Source organism: Bison bison, unplaced genomic scaffold (assembly GCF_000754665.1).
Source record: "Bison bison bison isolate TAMUID 2011002044 unplaced genomic scaffold, Bison_UMD1.0 scf7180017864461, whole genome shotgun sequence".
Lineage (NCBI taxonomy): Eukaryota > Metazoa > Chordata > Mammalia > Artiodactyla > Bovidae > Bison > Bison bison.
In genome coordinates, this window is record NW_011495023.1 from 3,960,375 (window position 1) to 3,979,163 (window position 18,789).

Genomic DNA, 18,789 nt, shown 5'->3' on the forward strand with positions numbered 1-18,789 from the left:
AGAGGATGAGATGGCTGGATGGCATCATTGACTCGATGGACGTGAGTCTCAGTGAACTCCGGGAGTTGGTGTTGGACAGGGAGGCCTGGCGTGCTGCGATTCATGGGGTCGCAAAGAGTTGGACACGACTGAGCGACTGATCTGATCTGATCTGATATATATATATATGTATGTAGTAATTTGATTACATGTTCCTTCAATTTCCCTTTTGTCCTTTTTTGTTTAAATATCCCCATTGTTCTTTTTGAGTTAAATAACAATTCTTAAATCATATTTGCAGTAAAAACAGATGTTAAAACCTAGTTTTCCAGTTGGACACATTAAAGGAAGAAGCATGTCTTCAAACAGTAGTTAAAGGAAAAAAAAAATTGGCATAAGTCCCTATCACATGACAAGCAATGAGTCAAGCACCTTACCTTCAAATAGTGGTACTTATTTGGGTTTTTTGTTCCTTATTTAAAGTCCATAGTTATCAGGTTGCAAACCTAGAACTTTCTGACTACAAACCTGGGAACCAGTTGAAATTTCTTCTTCTTTTTTTTTTAATTTCTATGAGACCTTCAAATGCCACCATTTTGAGATTTTATTCTGTACTTCTCAGTCCATATAACTTAATTTATTGCTGGACACAGTTTGATTCAACAACCAAATTATAATTCATGTGTCTTTTGAAACCACAGTTTATGAAGTTCTGATTCACAACTTGTACAGAAGCGCCATTGTCCCAGTGGAAGGATTCTGGGGTTATAGACGTTATGAGACCTTGACTCCAAAACTCATTTTCTTAGATTCAGGCCTCTTTGGACCTCAATGTTATAACCTAGAACAAAGGGGAAAGTGCCTGCTTTGACTCCCCTCCAGTGTTATTTCAAGAATAAAAGTGAAATAAATATGAAAGGACACTGCAAACATCAAATAACAATGAGGCAGTAATGAAGCATTGTTGTTTGAGTCCTAATTCTTCACAACAAAACATATTAACCCTAAATACATTAATTCCTAAGTAATCTCTCAGAGTCGCTTTCTATAGATAGATATGCACCCATATATTTATATCCATATATCTTTAAATAATTTTTTTTGGCCAGGAAATTGCCAGTGTGCTTTTTGTCAGACATAAACATACCCTGCCCTTAAAATTTTTTAACTATTGTTCTATGTATTAGTAAGAAGATTGATTCTTTATATAAGAAACACTAGCAAAATGAAATGAATTGTTGCTCTCCTGTCTACCATAAAGCTGGTAAAGTTTTTGATGAGACTGGTACAGTTTTGATGATAGACTGTTTTAAAATTTAAAAATTGGATTGTTCTCTGTGGGGATCTTCAGACTACTCAAAAACGTACCGAAACCTTCATTAACAAAAATTAGGCTTTCTGGAGGTATTTTCTTTTTCCCCAGAAAAATAACAGCATTTTGACTAGCATTTCCATTGGTCTTAAATTTGCATAATGTTGATGTTGGGAGAACTACATTCCGATGCTTGTGGTGACTTAAGTCAATTGTTTTTGTATATTGCAGAATTTTATTTTTTCCTGTGCATTAGAAAATCTGTTGATAAGTGATTATTTTTCTAAATTATTAACTCAAAAGGCAATTTAATTTGCTATCTCTATCGGGCTATTATCTGGACCACACATTTTTATCTGTATCCTATTCATAGTGTCTAACAATAAGTTGCTTTTATTTTTATTTTGACTGGTAAATAAACTTGCTGCATTCTCTCTTGTGAGTTGTTTCATTTCAAGTAAGACATACATCTGGAGGAGGAAATGGCAACCCACTCCAGTATTCTTGTCTAGGAAACTCCATGGACAGAGGAGCTTCGCAGGCTACAGTCCATAGCATTGCAAAAGAGTCGAACACGACTGGACACACAGGCACAAGACATACACAGTTCATCAACCTGTCCTTACTTGTCTTCATTCATGGGGTTTTTCTCTAGTTTAATAACAGACTAGGATAAGCTGTGTCTGTACAACTGTTTCTCTAACTTAATTTTTGTCTAATTAATTCATTTTACTATTAATATTATCATATTGAAATTATAAATTTTGAGAATAATTATCTGTCCTGAAGAAAGTATTATTTGAGGGCCTTTTATGGAAAAGAAAGGCTGTGTTTTTCCCCCATTCCACAAAACCAATCTGAGATCAGAGTAACTGAATTCCTTTGCATGCCATGCAGGTGAGCTGGTCTGCTTGTCCCAAAGCCAGTGGACATGGAAGGATCTAGTCCCTCTTCCACAGATGGTGTTAATGACTCAGGCTAAACATTCCCATCTAATATTTTAGTCATGGGAGCGACTTTGGAAATTCTCGAAGATAGTGGCCAATTTTTACGCATATTCCTAACCTTTGTTTTCCAAAGCAAGAACATACTTTCTTTTTAAAAGTCATCCTTGAGTTCATCATATTTCAGTTTAATTTCATCCCATTTCTCCATGTTGTGTCTTTAGTAGAGGACAGGCACCATTCTTTACATAAATTTAGAGTCATAGGAAGTAATCATACATTTGCCGTTGTCTGTGATGACTGTAAAGTAAATCTAGATAGATAACTATCTACTCAACTTTTTAAAGTCACAAGTGAGGCAAATACTTGGAGGTTTCACATTAATCTTCTATAATTAGGGCTGCTAAAGTGGGATCCCACAGTCAAGCAGCTGTGTCTCAGGTGAAATAAATAAATCCAGTTACTCCTGTTTTTCATCATAGGTTGTCTTATCAAACCCATTTTTAATCATCCTTTCTGATCTCTCTAGGACCCTATGAAGACTTAACAAGGGTTAATTTTAGATAACATGAGTGTAAAACATAGTCTCATCCTGAAGTTATTAAATGATAAAGCTTCCACAGGACTCTTTTCAAGGAAAACATTTTGTAGCACAGAAAAGTTAGCAAAATGTAGATGGAATATAATGTTCCCTAAGAGTAAATACAACGAAAAGCAGCTAGGTATAAGTCTTGTGGAAAATCTTAGAAGATAAAAGACTTCAGACATTTTGGAATTGAAATTTCCTGAACAAGTTAGTATTCTAGTATCCTTTAAAAATATTTTTTGGTGTCTGTTTTCAGTAACTTTATTTTTGTCCATTTCTTCTTACTAAATTATAGCCTATGACTTAGGTGGATGATTACTTTCAGTGAAATAGTCAAGATCTCACGTTGTTTGTTTATAAGTTGGCCTCCCCATCAGGAACATGTGTTGTGCCTGAAATTCCAGCCCCAGAATGTAGGTCTCATCCCTTCTTCACTGAAGGTGCTCTGTTCCTATGCCAATGGGACTGGAAGTAGAACACTTTTAGTCACTCTCAATGAGTGATAAATTGCAAGGAATTTCTTGTTATGCAGCCAATGTCTGACACAAATGTCAAGTAAGGTTCACTCCTGATAGACAGGCTGAGTTTAGCTACCTGAGTCCTGATCCTTGCAGGACCAGCTGTAGACATGAGTAGGGTGGGTAAAGGAGCAGCTCTTGGAAGCTGTGTTGAGAGGCATCAATTTACTTATTTAGCTTTTGAAAAATCCAAAAGTTGGCCACTTTGGCAAACTATTAAAAACCAGTGAATCTGCATAAAAGATATAGGAGACTCTCTGGATTATTGTAACTTTCATTGAATTTATTTCCAAATAAAATGTTAAAAAAAAAAAAAACAAAATAAAAGAGGGGATGTTAGTGGAGGAGGATGAAGAGTTAAAATTGGACCTGGCCTAAATTTTCATTTCAACCTGTGGTCAAATTTTGAATGATTTAGTCACCCTTCTGCTGAGATTTGCCTGCACTGAATTCCAAATCCTAATACCCTACCTGATGTGCATAGAAACCAATACTGTGACGCAGGTATTTGAGAAAGAAAAGGGCTTTATTGCGAGGTTGACCTGCAGGGAGACAGGCAAGGTTCAAACCTGTCTCTCAGATTCAAGGTTGGGGCGAAATTTAAGGGGTCAGGGGATTTCAAACTTGGAAGCTGATTGGCTAGTCTCTAGTTACTGTGCTGCTGGAAGCTGACTTCTCACTTTGTAAAGGGCTCCAGTGGCAACTTATCGGTTCTTTGAGATGCGTAGATTGAAGTTTCTTGGTTTAGGGTCAGTCTGGAGACACCGGTTCCTATCTTGCACATGTGCACTGCTGTTTCTGTAAAGTAACCCAGGTTTTGATTATTCAACAGCCTGATTTTAGGGAGCAAAACCAGTTTCAGTTGGTCAGTGTTTCGAGCTGTTTCAATGTCAGCTGAGGGGCAGCTTGATAGAGTGTATAAGCATGTCTACTTAGAAACAGGCTGCCTACACAAGAGTCTCCACTTCTGCCAGCTAAAAGCTGGGTAACTTACAGTGTTTTTACTTTATGTTAATCATTTCCCTCAGCTGTAAAATGGGAATGATGATAGTACCTACTTTCTAAGATTTTCACTAGAATGGAATGATTTATTAATAACATTTGTACTATGCTTAAGCAGTGGCTGCTCTAGATGACTGTTAGTATTGATACTAATCACTGTCATACAGACATTTTAACTCTAAAACAATCATTTTTCCAGTGACAGGAGAGAAGGGAGGACAGATTATGATCCACGGAGACGAGCAAGGGCATTTTCAAACTGTCCCGGATAAACTCATAGGAATACATTTCCTGTCCTGCCCTGTTTGAGGGTCACTGGTCAAGGAAGTAGCCACCATGTCCTTGTCCTTAGGTGTACTGAGGCTGCAAAGAGCTTTTGCAAATCATTACTTTAAAGGTGCTGTGCTAGGAGGTATCCCTATCCTTTCCTGCCCTAAATGGAAAATTTCAGGTCAGATGAGTGCTAACAGGCAAAGTGAGATGATGTTATCCAGAATCAAGTCTATTTATCCTTTTAACCCATTTCACGCTTGTCAAAGCTTCCTTACAGCACTGTTTTAGAGTTTCAAAGACCATTTATATGACACAAAGTCTTGACTTTCCAAGTGGGGTTTCTGGGACAGTCTCAGGAGCACTGGGAGCTTGTTAGAAATGCAGAATTTTAGTTCCCTCCCCCCACCCCTGACTATCCGCAGCAGAGTCTATTTTTAACAAGAACCTTAAGTGATTACCATGCACACTCAGGTTGGAGAAGTCTGGTAGAATTACTGCCTTGTTCTCAGAGCAGTGTGGAAAATCCGGATGTGACCTCTGGGTCTCCCCTCCCCCACTGACTCTGCCAGGGCTCCTTTATAAATCCTGGTTATTCTTACCCTCTGTGCCCTTAAACAGACTTATGCTCTGCACTCTCCCTGAATGGTAAACAGTCACATAACTCATTTGAATAATTCTCAAAACGTGCAAGTATAGGCAGGCAACCATAAGCCAAGTGCTGCTGGGAACCAGGAAGTTTAAGAGATCAAAAGATATGATGTTCACTCAGTCTCAAGTTCATATGAACAAGCAATGGGTAACTGCAAAATGTTCATATGTTATTTTCTAATTTACATGTAGCCCCATGCAGTGTCGTTCAATATGCAGGGTTAATTAAGTTGTCGGTTACAAAAAAGTGCTGAAGCAGTTAGAATTTCTAACCCAGAAAATCAATTCGATTGATGGGCTTTATTTCTGAAAGGAGCCACTCCCTTGCCTGTATATTTGCATATTGATTAGCCCCTTTTCCTGAACAATTTGACCTTTTAATTAGGTTTCCAGTGTTTTCTGTCACTGGATTAACGACCCATATCCTGTTCATTGCCCTGCAAGAGGGAGAGTTTGTTCAAATTCCATTTTGTAAAAATTCCACATGGTAAAAGTGGCGTGAAGCATCCTGCCCACTGCAGCTATTTTATTCCTGGCAAATACTCAGCTCATTTATGGCCTTGAAGCAGGATCTGACTCTAGGATATATCAAAAGAAGCTTGCATTGCTATCAGCCACATGGAAATGCCTCTCCATAGTACATTTTCTCTCTTTGGTAGTAACTTGCTGTAGAAACTTGTTAATTCAAATTTTTCTATCTGTAGGTACATACATACACCTGTATACCAACTTGAAAAGTGTTAGTTGCTCAGTCATATCTGACTCTTTGTGACCCTATGGACTCTAGTACCCCAGGCTCTTCTGTCCATGGAATTCTCCAGGCAAGAATATTGGAGTGTGTAGCCATTCCCTTCTCCAGGGTTCGTCCAGATCCAGGGATCAAACCTGGATCTCCTGCGTTGCAGGCAGATTCTTTACCATCTGAGCCACCGGGAAGCCCATGTACTCATATTTATATCTTTCAGTTTATTTCACTTTTATAAGTGAATATTTGTTAAACAGGTGAATAAACCAGTGAAAGGTCATTACCATTGACAATTGTAAAACACATGCAAAGATGCTCATCATCACTCGTTATCAGAGAAATGCAAATCAGAACCACAATGAGGTACCATTTCACGCCAGTCAGAATGGCTGCTATCCAAAAGTCTACAAGCAATAAATGCTGGAGAGGGTGTGGAGAAAAGGGAGCCCTCTTACACTGTTGGTGGGAATGCAAACTAGTACAGCCACTATGGAGAACAGTGTGGAGATTCCTTAAAAAACTGGAAATAGAACTGCCTTATGACCCAGCAATCCCACTGCTGGGCATACACACTGAGGAAACCAGATTGAAAGAGACACGTGTACCCCAATGTTCATCGCAGCACTGTTTATAATAGCCAGGACATGGAAGCAACCTAGATGTCCATCAGCAGATGAATGGATAAGAAAGCTGTGGTACATATACACAATGGAATATTACTCAGCCATCAAAAAGAATACATTTGAATCAGTTCTAATGAGGTGGATGAAACTGGAGCCTATTATACAGAGTGAAGTAAGTCAGAAAGAAAAACACCAATACAGTATACTAATGCATATATATGGAATTTAGAAAGATGATAATAATCCTGTGTACGAGACAGCAAAAGAGACACTGATGTATAGAACAGTCTTTTGGACTCTGTGGGAGAGGGAGAGGGTGGGATGATTTGGAAGAATGGCATTGAAACATGTATAATATCATATATGAAACGAGTCGCCAGTCCAGGTTCGATGCACGATACTGGATGCTTGGGGCTGGTGCATTGGGTGACCCAAAGGGATGGTACAGGGAGGGAGGAGGGTTCAGGATGGGGAACACGTGTATACCTGTAGCGGATTCATGTTGATATATGGCAAAACCAATACAATATTATAAAGTTAAAAAAAAGGAATAAAAAAAATTAGGAGTCTATTTACAAAATAAATAAATAAATAAATAAATGTTGTGTAAGTTTAGAAAACAGGCCCTTGGATCTATCCTTGGCAGATAAGAAACGGAAGCATCTAATCCTCAAATGTGCAAAATGAGTAGTTCAGGCTGTTCCCATCATCCAGTGAGAAGAGACCACCACGTTACCATCAGACCTCAATGGTGTGCAGCTCATGACAGCTCCATGCAGCCCAGCATGGAGTTGAGTCGAGTCTAGTCTAGTCTAGTCCCTGTGATTTCATCAGAAAGACTGCTCTGTACCTTCTCCAGATTTTCTTTTTGTGTGTGTGGCTTTAGCCTCAGGCATCCGGGAGCTTTCTATTTCCGCTGTTATTAAATTTTAAAGAAAATTAAGTTATGTTAACTAAGAACAAAAACATCAGTCACTGACAACGTTAAGAGTACCAAGTAGAAAATGCCTGTAGAAGATGTGAAAATAGGTAGGAAAAGGATCACCTAGTATAAGGGAGAGAGAGTGATGTCCTGTAGTGGGCAAGATTTAGGAGTTTGGAGTCAAGCACATTTGGATTGAAATCCTGGCTCTACTGCTTCTGGTGCTTTGAACTTATTAGTTTTCCTTTCTTATAAAGTTTGATCAAGGAGGTCAAACCAGTCAGTCCTAAAGGAAATCAATCTTGAATATTCATTGGAAGAATTGATTCTGAAGCTTTAATACTTTGCCCACCTGATGTGAAGAGCCAACTCATTGGAAAAGACCCTAATGCTGGGCAAGATTGAAGGCAGGAGGAGAAGGGGATGACAGAGGATGAGATGGTTGGTTGGTATCACCGACTCAATGGTCATGAGTTTGGGCAAGTTCTGGGAGATGGTGAAGGGAAACCTGGTGTGCTGCAGTCCATGGGGTCACAAAGAGTCACATATTACTGAGCGAATGAACAACTTGTAAAGTTTTGTTTTGAAATAATTTCAGGCTTGTAAATAAACTTGGAAAACTTATCGAAGAGTTCCCATATAGCTTTCAACAAGCATCCCCAAGTAGTAACACGATATACTCATGGTACGATTTCTAACACCAAGAAATTACCATTGGTGTGATACTCTTAACTAATCTACATGCTATATTCACCTTTTGTGAACTGTCCCCAAACCACCCTTATTCCTATTTGGAATCCAATATAGGACCCACATTGCATTTATTTGTCAAATCTTCTAGTCGCACCTCCTCCAATCTATGACACATTTTCTGTCTTTCTTTATCTTTCATGAACTTGACATTTTGAAGAGTCTTTACCAGTCTCTGTACAGTGATCTTGATTTGAGGTTTGTCTACTGCTGCTTCATGGTTAAATACAGGTCTCTATTTTAGCAAGAATACTAGGGGAGGGACTTCCCAGGCAGTCCAGTGGTTAACATGCAGGCTTTCATTGCCCAGGACCAGGACCATCTCTGGTGGGGTAAGATCCCACAAGATACATAGTGTGGAAGAAAAAAAAAAAAAGAATACCCAGGGAATGGTATTTTGTCCGTCATCATGCATACATCAGGAGGTACCTGATGTCATCACGTCTCATTACCAGCCATGTTAACTTTGATCACCTGCTTAAGGTGATGTCTACCAGATTTTGTTTCTTTACTGTAAACTTACTATTTTTCCTTTTCTAATTACTAAGTATCTTTGGAGGAGATACTCTGTGCATACAAAACATCTTCTTTCTTGTCATACTCTCACCTAGTTTTAGCATTCATACTTATTTAATGCAGACAAAATACTTAGAATGATGTCTGATGCATTAAAAGCTAATTCCATTCTTATAACACCAGTAAATACACTAGTTATGATCATTTCAATATAACAAAAATGAAGCCATCATAATGTTTCTGTGAAACATAATATCTAATTGTGATGTGATTCTATTACAAAAGCAATTTGCCTCCATTGCTATTAGAAACAACATATATCAAATCATTTCCACCTCCTTATTAGAAATCAGATAAGGAGCTGTTATTATTCAGGAAACTAGTTTTAAGGAACTTTTGCTATGCCAAACCCTTCAGGTATATAATACAATGTTAACCATCATTGACTCCATTGACTCAGAGCTTATGAAGGTCCAGGTGTCATTTGGTCATTTATTCAGGTATTTTGGATGAAAACCCGTATCATTAGAAATAGCCATGTAAATAAAACAACATGTATTTTTTCCTTTAAATTTTCAACTCCTCCCAAAGTTATTAATATAATATTTAATAATACTTGGCATCAATAAACAAACTGAAAATGCTATCACTCCAATTTACTTGGCCTAATTTTTTGGAAAAATTAATACAAATCTCACTTTGTCAATCATCACCATCTTCATCCTGCTTATTTAATAGCTTCAAGATACAAACACGTGCCCTACAAACATGAAATTATTTGAATGATTAAAAATAGCATGTTCAAATACATGTATAGAAATTAATGGTTAACCCATGAATTTATTCTTAAATAAATGGACACCACCTGTATTCTTTGGACTTGTTGCTGTCATGAACTTGTGAGATCAGCAATTACTAAAAGCTTGTCATTGTCATTTAGTCACTAAGTTGTGTCCAACTCTTCTGTGACCCTATGGACTGTAGTCCGCCAGGTTTCATGGGATTTCCCAGGCAAGAATACTGGAGTGGTTACCATTTCCTTCTCCACTAACAGCCTGCCTTCATGAGGATTATACCTTATAAAGATGAAATGGAGGCTAGGGAACAATAAGAGTGTAACTTTACTCCTGTAAACAAGAAGCTGTCTTAAAACAAAAGGCATTTTTTATGAGTGACTTTCTCAATGGTTTTTAGGATTATAAATGCACCCACTTCAGATTTTTTAACTCTTATTAGGAGGTTTCTGTCTTCAAGGTCTTGAAAGCATTGATTAATTTATCTTTGTAATACCACTGAGAAATAGGCAAACAAGTAAAACTGGAGCAGTGTTTACATAGGATTATAATTCTTGTGTTATTAAAAAAGAATTAGCAGAGATCACAATAATTAGAACCCAGATGGCAACAAGCATAAGAAAAATATGTAACAGAGGCAATAAGAGAGGTAGACGTGCTTAGTAATCTATGAGAGGGGCTTCCCCGGTGGTCCAGTGGTTAAGACTCCCCCTTCCAAAGCAGGGGCTTGAGTTCCATCCCTGGTGGAAGAACTAAGATTCCACAAGCTGCGTGGCATGGCTGGAAAAAAAGAAATCTATTAATATGGCCCTAATTTCCTCTGATAGTCAATTCCCCACAGTGATTCCATGGGGCAAGTTGTAGAACAGCATGATTCGGTTTCAAAACTCACAGTCATATGTGGCTGTACCTGCTATAAATTTGCAGCACACCATCTAGCCCCTATTTACCTACTTCTACAAGCTTTTCAAAGAACGCTTCACAAATTTCTTGTCCTGTATATGATACTTCTTATGCCTGTCTCAGAATTATGATACCTCTCCTGTCAAATAGTTCGCTTTCTGCCAAGTATAAGGAATTAGCAAATTCAGTTGATTTTATGTATGTCACACATGCGTTTTACAGTTTCACTTTTGAGTTTTTATTTTACATTTTGCTCTATTAATTTATTGTCTTTACATGACAATTTTCTAAACACTTCTTCCTTTTATGTTGTGTGTGTGTGCATGCGTGCTCAGTCGCTCAGTCATATCTGACTCTTTGCAACTCCATGAACTGTAGCCCACCAGGCTCCTCTGTCCATGGGATTCTCCAGGATCATTCTCTACATAGGATTATAATTCTTGTGTTATTAAAAAAGAATTAGCAGAGATCATAATAATTAGAACCCAGATGGCAACAAGCATAAGAAAAATATGTATAAAGAATACTAGAGTAGGTTGCTGGAGAAGCTGATGGCACCCCACTCCAGTACTCTTGCCTGGAAAACCCCATGGATGGAGGAGCCTGGTGGGCTGCAGTCCAAGGGGTCGCTAAGAGTCGGACACGACTGAGCGACTGAGCAACTTCACTTTTCACTTTCATGCCTTGGAAAAGGAAATGGCAATCCACTCCAGTGTTCTTGCCTGGAGAATCCCAGGGATGGGGGAGCCTGCTGGGCTGCCATCTATGGGGTTGCACAGAGTCAGACATGACTGAAGCGACTTAGCAGCAACAGCAGAGTTGGTTGCCATTTTCCTCCTCCAGGGGATATTCCTGACCTAGGGATTGAGCCTGCATCTGCTGCATTGGCAGGCAGATTCTTTACCCCTGAGCCACCTGTGAAGCCCTTCTTTTACCTTAGATATTTCTTACTGCATGAGATCCAAAATAGGAAAATATTCACCATTTGTGTCATGTACATCAATTAAATCTAGTGAATTCCAATATTATGCTTCTTGTTTGCAGTGGCTTTTTGTGATGTTGTCCAGGATTTTGTTTACATTTCTGGTTGCAGAAGAGTTTTTGTTGCATATTCAAGTTCTAAAAAATTTTAATGATGTGGTTAAAGGATGTGTAATTAATTAGTGACACAACAGGTCTTCTCACACCTAACCAAAATAGGTCTTCTTCCTGTATTCATCATCTCAGTTAGTGGATTATGGTCCGCCAGTCACCTAGCTAGAAACCTGTCCTTTATTCTAGATTTCTCTCCCTCACTCCCAACTTGTGTGTGTGTGTGTTCGCAGTCGTGTCTGACTCTTTGTGACCCCACAGAATATAGCCCACCAGGCTCCTCTGTCCATGAGATTTTCCAGGCAAGAATACTGGAGTGGGTTGCCATTTCCTTTTCCAGGGGATCTTCCTAACCCAGGAATCGAACTGGAGTCTCCTACATCTCCTGCATTGGCAGGCAGATTCTTTACCACTGGAGCCACCTGGGAAGCCCAACTTTTAATTATGATTTCAATTAATTATGATCCTTCCAGTATTATTTTCTACATATGTTTTTACCCATGCCTTTCACTCCCATGCTTTCAGGTCTCATCTGACTAGTGTCTGGCAGTCCCCTTTGAAGAGCTTCCGTGCATCTCCTCTGGGTTAGGTGTCCTCTTCAGGTCCTTACTCTGCTCCTGCCTGGGCCTATTAGTTTCTCCTTCCATGTTGCTCTCCTGCATCACCTTCTTAACGCCTTGAAGGGAGAAACTGGTTGGGTCTTACTCTTTGAGGCTCATCCTTGGATTTAGTGCCTGGTATGTATAAGGTGTTGGATCAATGATTTTTGACTACACGAATGAATGAATGAATGAATGAATAAAACTCTCCTTTAGCTTCACTGAATACCTGTTTAATATACCATGAAAAGAAAGTGAAAGTAGAAGTTCCTCAGTCATGTCTGACTCTTTGCAACCCCATGGACTGTAGCCACTGTAGCCCATCAGGCTTCTTTGTCCATGGACATCTCCAGGCAAGAATACGAGAGTAGGTGGCCATTTCCTTCTACAGGGGATCTTCCCAACCCAGTGATCAAACCTGGGTCTCCTGCATTGCAGGCAGATTGTTTACCATCTGAGCTACCAGGGGAGGAAGCAATAATGAACCAATTACCCAGGAGTAATTACATGGAATATATAATAATTTAGCTTCAAAGAGTCCCATGAAATCCTAGCATTTAATCATTTCTGTTTGTTTTAATAATTTGTGTGGATGTGTTGTTCTGTGTATCTGTGTCTATATGTGTTGTAAAGAGGGATGATAATTTTCAGAAATTTGCCCTTAAGTGTGATACTTTTTATTTACTTTCAATATTTCAGTAATTAGGAACATTGCCTTTGTTGTCTTTCAAATCTGGGTTCAAGTTTTGGTGTCCCACTTGGGCCATTTTTCCCTGGATAAGGAAATGGCTACCCACTCCAGTATTCTTGCCTGGAGAATTCCATGGACAGAGGAGCCCGGTGGGCTTAGAGTCCATGGGGTCACAAAGAGTCTGACATGACTAAGCAACTGACACTTTGGGCCATTCTTAACGACTCTGGTGCTAAGTTAGTTTCACTTTGAAGCAGTTAAAATCTGAACCCCATGTGATTGTTTTATGTGTACATGCATATAGAGAGAATGGTTGATGAGATACGGTAGGAGGTATAACTTTGCAAGAAGTAATGGTAGGACTCTGAGGATGACACTCTGTGGTCCCTCTTGATCCTTTGCCCCACATCCCTTCTGCCTCCCTGAGCTCAATGAAAATTGAAACTATGGGAGGCAATTTCCAGGATACCAGCTAACATCCCAACTCAAGTGCTGTGTCTCTTCTTTCTGCCTGAGAATAATCCTGGGGAAGAAGGGAATCATCTGCCCGCTGTCAATCAACAGGAGATCAGAGTGGATGGATCAATATCCCAACCTCCCAACCTCCAGTGAGATGATTCTGAGTCATGTTTTCCCTACTCTCTCCCAGAAGGTCTCCAAGGGAGACCTGGCTATAGTGGTAACACATCCAGTAACTGTTACTGGCTTTTCTCTTCTCTGTGTCTCACTTTTCCCACGTCCCTAGCAAATGCTTCCTAGGATCACCTTCCAAACAAACTATCTGCCCCAAGTCCTTATGTCAGGTTTACGGCACCAAGGAAACTAGGCCAAGGCTTGAAGAATATGGGAGCCATGGCCAACCAAGGTTGAGAGATCATTACAGTCAAGAGAGACATCATGTTGAAGAACTGGAGCCCAAGATTAAGGGTGGCATTTTCAAGGAAGTAAAAGTTGTTCTAGAAGGCTGGCCAGGGTAGAGAATGTGAAGGGAGAACCATAAGATAGCAGAGACCAATTAGTGGTGGATCTTAAAACTCGTTTTCACTATTTTTGCATGATTCCAGGGTCAGTGGGATTCTAGATCGAAAGATTTGGATTGGGGAGTGATATTCTATCTAGATAGTATAGGAAAACAAATTCCAAGGAAAATGGAACCAAGATACCTGTAAGCAAGTCATTGAGATAAAACTGACCTACATTAGGGAAGGGTGTCAGTAGTACCTGAAGAGAAAAGGGTAGATTTCACAACTATTGAGAAGGTAACACCTTTATTAATTGTCATTGCTATTAGTGCAAAGCAGGCCATGGTGATAACTAAGGTAAGCTGGTCATTTAGACAGTAAACGGGGAGACATTTCAATCATTGATATTGTGCTTCAGGATAATATATTAGCAAATTTTTCTGTGAAAACTTACTATCAAAAATAATCTTTAACTTATGTATTTGTTTTTCTCAGTTTGATTCTAAAAATATTTAAATATTTGTCATGGCTGAGAAATTGTCATATTCTTCTGGTTCATCTTTGGTAGTAATTGATAGAGTTTGTTAGTGATAGATGTTTAAACCAAACTCTTATTCTGGAAGTGAGAATGCCAAATTTTACCAATTTCCCCATGGCATGGAAAAAATTAGACTGATGGAGAACAATATACTAGACCAAGTGCCTTTATAAAACTGTGTCTGATGTCTTCTTTGAAATATATGATTTTGCCACTGAAGCTTTTATTTTAGGGTTATTAGTAACCACTCATTTCAGTCAGTGCTGTAAAAATAGGTTTTGTTGTTCCCATTAGTCAGCATAAATTAAAAAATGAAGATAAACCCTTCTGAAGATGCAGCTTTCATTAAAAAGGAAAGGGAAAAAAACTAATTGAAAGTCACTGTAAATTTTAAATGATTAATATCATGCCAAATAAGTCATTAGGAATCTCTGATAGATATAAAAAGCAATCATTTGCACAATTGGAAAGAGCCAAATTCAATCTAACTATACTGCTCTATTTTTTTAGCTTGTATGTTAGGAGAGATATAATATTGAAATTGTTGAATTTTAACATAATAGCCTTTTATTATAGGTGGTTTGTACATTCTATTGGGCTCTAAATCAGCTAATTAATTTCCCTATGGATCCTTTTATTTCAGTTGATCATCTTTGTTATAGCTCACTGTTTTTTTTTTGTTTCCTTCCTAATAATAATAAATCTGATTCATATCATTTCAAACATATGAAAAATCTAGGATTTCTTTTTCTTTGCTTTGCTTTTTTGTGTCTTGTTTTTTATCTTACTATACATATGTATGTATAATATATAACAATAAGATATATTATAAATATATATATATATATATATCCAAAGCTTCAGATCTTCTTTCAGAAAAAAAGAGGGGCAAAATTTATGAACTTTATTCCTCGGTCTCTCCAGTTTTCCTCTCTACAAAGTAAAAGTAGCTTTCTAGTAACCAACATTTTTTAATTATCAGTATCCCATGCCTTTAAAGTGTACATAAAGTGGTTGCTCTCAAACACACTGGGGGCCAGGGCTGCCAGCCCTCACCCAGTTGAAAATCCACACAGTGGTACCTCTGCCTCAAAAACAAAGGAATTAATGAGTGACTCACCCAAGGGCAGGATAGAATCTGGACTCAAACCCTAGTCCTTTTGATTTCATACTTTGTGATCTCTAATCAAACTTTTCTCAACACTGCAATAATTTAAAGATCTCTCTAATGAAAACACAGATACTATATTATTGGGGGGAAAAAAAAGAAAACATGTTATAAGTAGAACTGACCAATACAGTTCAAACCCATGTTCAAGGGTCATTTGTATACTGAATCAGGGGAGTTTATCACAATCTGAAAAAGAAAAATATCTGCAGGTTTAGATCTGTAGGTGCAAAGTATCTTGTTCTATAAAACTGCCTTTTGTTCTATACAGAAGATAAGTTGACTATATAATTGCCTAAACTAAAATATTTTTACTTTTTATTCAGTAAAACTGAACAGGTAACATGCTCTACTATTTTGGAGAAGATTAATCCAACAAAAAATAACCCTAAATAAATTGTTGATCATGATGGTTGACCTGCTTTGTAGTGATCAACTGAAAGGTAGTGGTGATGTTAAAGAGAAAAGCTTGATTCAGAGCTGAAACTGTTAGATTCTCTTTGGAAGTGAAGAACAGATTAACAGATCATAACAGCCCAACTTTATTTTTTCACATATTTTAAACATTTAATTATCAGAGGGTAAAAAATTCTTTTATTTCCATCCAAGATTCAGATTCGAAAAGTCAGCTACAATAATAGTGGGGTAGAGTAGAAGCATTTTTTTTTTTTAAGGTAGAAGGCTCTTCATTTTACATTTACTATTATGCACATTATTGATTTTCTTTTCTGGTTGTTGTTCCTTGCAGAGAGTGAATCTGTCCTTCGATTTTCCATTTTATGGCCATTTCCTACGTGAAATCACTGTGGCAACTGGGGGTAAGTGGTTTTCTACCCATTCACTCTAAATAATCTACAGTTTCACTACAGTTATTATTTTTAATTTACTCCATATTTCAAAAGGGACATTTATTGGGAAAGCCATTGTCTTCTATCAAAAAGTCATGGATATAAATAAAACCTAAGAAAAGTACAGCTATGGGGAAAACTTTTCTGTAGAAAAAAAAAATGTACTTATAATAATTTTCAGCATAGATTCATCTCTGCTTTCTTTTCAAGTTTTCATTCATTTTTGATAATATGGAAGACTATATGAAAGGGAACAGAATTATAAAGAAAATGTGCTTAAGGAAGCTATAGAAGTGTATCATTTTCTTTTAACTTATGTAGTAGATTGAGATATGTGTATACACACACACACACATTCTATTAGCTTTAGTTATTTGGTTGTTTCCTCCCCCTTTAATGCCACCTAAGTTGACTGAGAATTTTAAAAATGAACACTGAAATTCGGTTTGAACTCTCTTCATTTTATTTTTCTCCACAAACTTTGGAGGTTAGTTTAGAGATTAGCAATAGCCTAGAAATGCAATTATCTGTTTTTATAGCATATAGGAGTCAGAAAAATGTATTCCTTGAATGCTACTAGCAGAAATAAGCAAAATGCCAGAGAATATTACTGTTTGCCTAATAAGGAGCAGTAGATAAAGTAGGAGAAAGAGAGAAAAACATAAAAATGGAAAAGTAAAGAAGCAAATTATTAATAAATGAAATACACAGATAGGATGAAAGGTCTGTGGATGGCTCATACTAAAGCACCAGAGAGAGTCCCTTTCCTTCCCTGGGTTTTGGTCTTCTGGATGGTATGGAAACCAGGTTGGTCACTCATCATATTTCAGTAAAAGACTTAGGAGTTATATAGGATTCAGAGGAAGATTTGTAATCAGGAATACCAATAATCAAGGAAAAGTTTTAAGCACCATCTCTAAGCACTGGCAAACAAAGCTATCTCTGCCTTAGGATCATGTAACCTAGTACACAAGGTGAAGCAGAGTGGGGGAGTTCCTTAGAAAATACAAATGATGAAATATGAGTTTCCAGAGATGATAAAGCTCAAACGTGAGAATCCTTTAAGACTTAATAGAAAAATTATTTAAGATATTTCTTGAAAGAAGTTAGAATTTCTGTGATTGTGTAGGGAAAGAAGAGTAAGTCACAGGGAAGAATATCTTGAATAAATACTATACAGAAGAGAAAATTTGTGGAGTATTTTGAAACAGTAAATAACCGAATTTGAATGAAGCTGGATGTGTAGGTTTAAAAAAAAAATGTTAAGATGTGAAAAGCAGGTTGGGACAATTTTGTACACTGCCTCAAAAGTCAGTTAGAGTCACTAGTCCTTGATTAGATAAGTGATAAACTTAAGAAGCATAACCAAGATTATATGTGGAATCTAAAAAAAATGAGACAAATGAACTTACTGACAAAACAGAAAGAGACTCACAGACTTAGAAAACACACTCATGATAGCTGGGGGGAAGGGATAGTTAAGGATTTGGGGAAGGTTATGTACACGCTACCATATTTAAAATGGATAACCAACAAAAATCTACTGTATAGCACATGGAATTCTGTTCAATGTTGTGTGTCAGCATGGATGGGAGGGGTGTTTGGGAGAGAATGGATACATGTACATGTATGGCTGAGTCCCTTCACTGTTCACCTGAAACAACATTAACAACACTGGTAATTGGCTATAATCCAATATAAAATGTTTTTGGTGTTAAAAAAATAAAAACACAAAGCAGAATCAAGATACTTTGTAATGCCTTAAAATATAAAAAGACTGAAGTTAGTGCATATAGTTGAAAGTGTGACAAATATTGCTGCTGCTGCTAAGTCACTTCAGTCATGTCCGACTCTGTGCAACCCCATAGATGGCAGCCCACCAGGCTCCCCCGTCCCTGGGATTCTCCAGATAAGAACACTGGAGTGGGTTGCCATTGCCTTCTCCAATGCATGAAAGTGAAAAGTGAAAGTGAAGTCGCTCAGTCGTGTCCGACTCCTAGAGACCCCATGGACTGCAGCCCACCAGGCCCCTCCATCCATGGGATTTTCCAGGCAAGAGTACTGGAGTGGGTTGCCATTGAGGACCTTGGTAATTCTGTGGCTTCAAACCATAGGAGAGAAATGATGCTATTAGAAAAATTTACAAACTCTAAGCAAAAGAACTGTTTTTAGGGCTTCAGTCCAGAAGCTATTACATTTTATGTAAAAACGGACCTATATATAAGTAAAATTTACACACAGATTCTGTCTTAATGAGTTCACTGTGTATTTCTGTGCTAGTATATTGCCAGGCATTTAATAGACATTTTAATTAATATGTTGAAGGATTGAATGAAAAGGAGAAAGGCAAATTAAAAGATTGCTCCTATAAACCAT

General features: G+C 37.9%; 1 protein-coding gene across 3 annotated transcripts in view; it reads left to right on the forward strand.

The window, feature by feature from the left end:
* Positions 1–18,789, forward strand: part of PLXDC2 (plexin domain containing 2) — a 425,372-nt gene that overhangs the window by 225,331 nt on the left and 181,252 nt on the right. For all 3 annotated transcript variants that reach the window (XM_010859897.1, XM_010859896.1, XM_010859898.1), the window contains exon 4: positions 16,314–16,383. In XM_010859897.1, the coding sequence (XP_010858199.1) occupies positions 16,314–16,383 (70 nt within the window). The remainder of the gene's footprint in view (positions 1–16,313; positions 16,384–18,789) is intronic.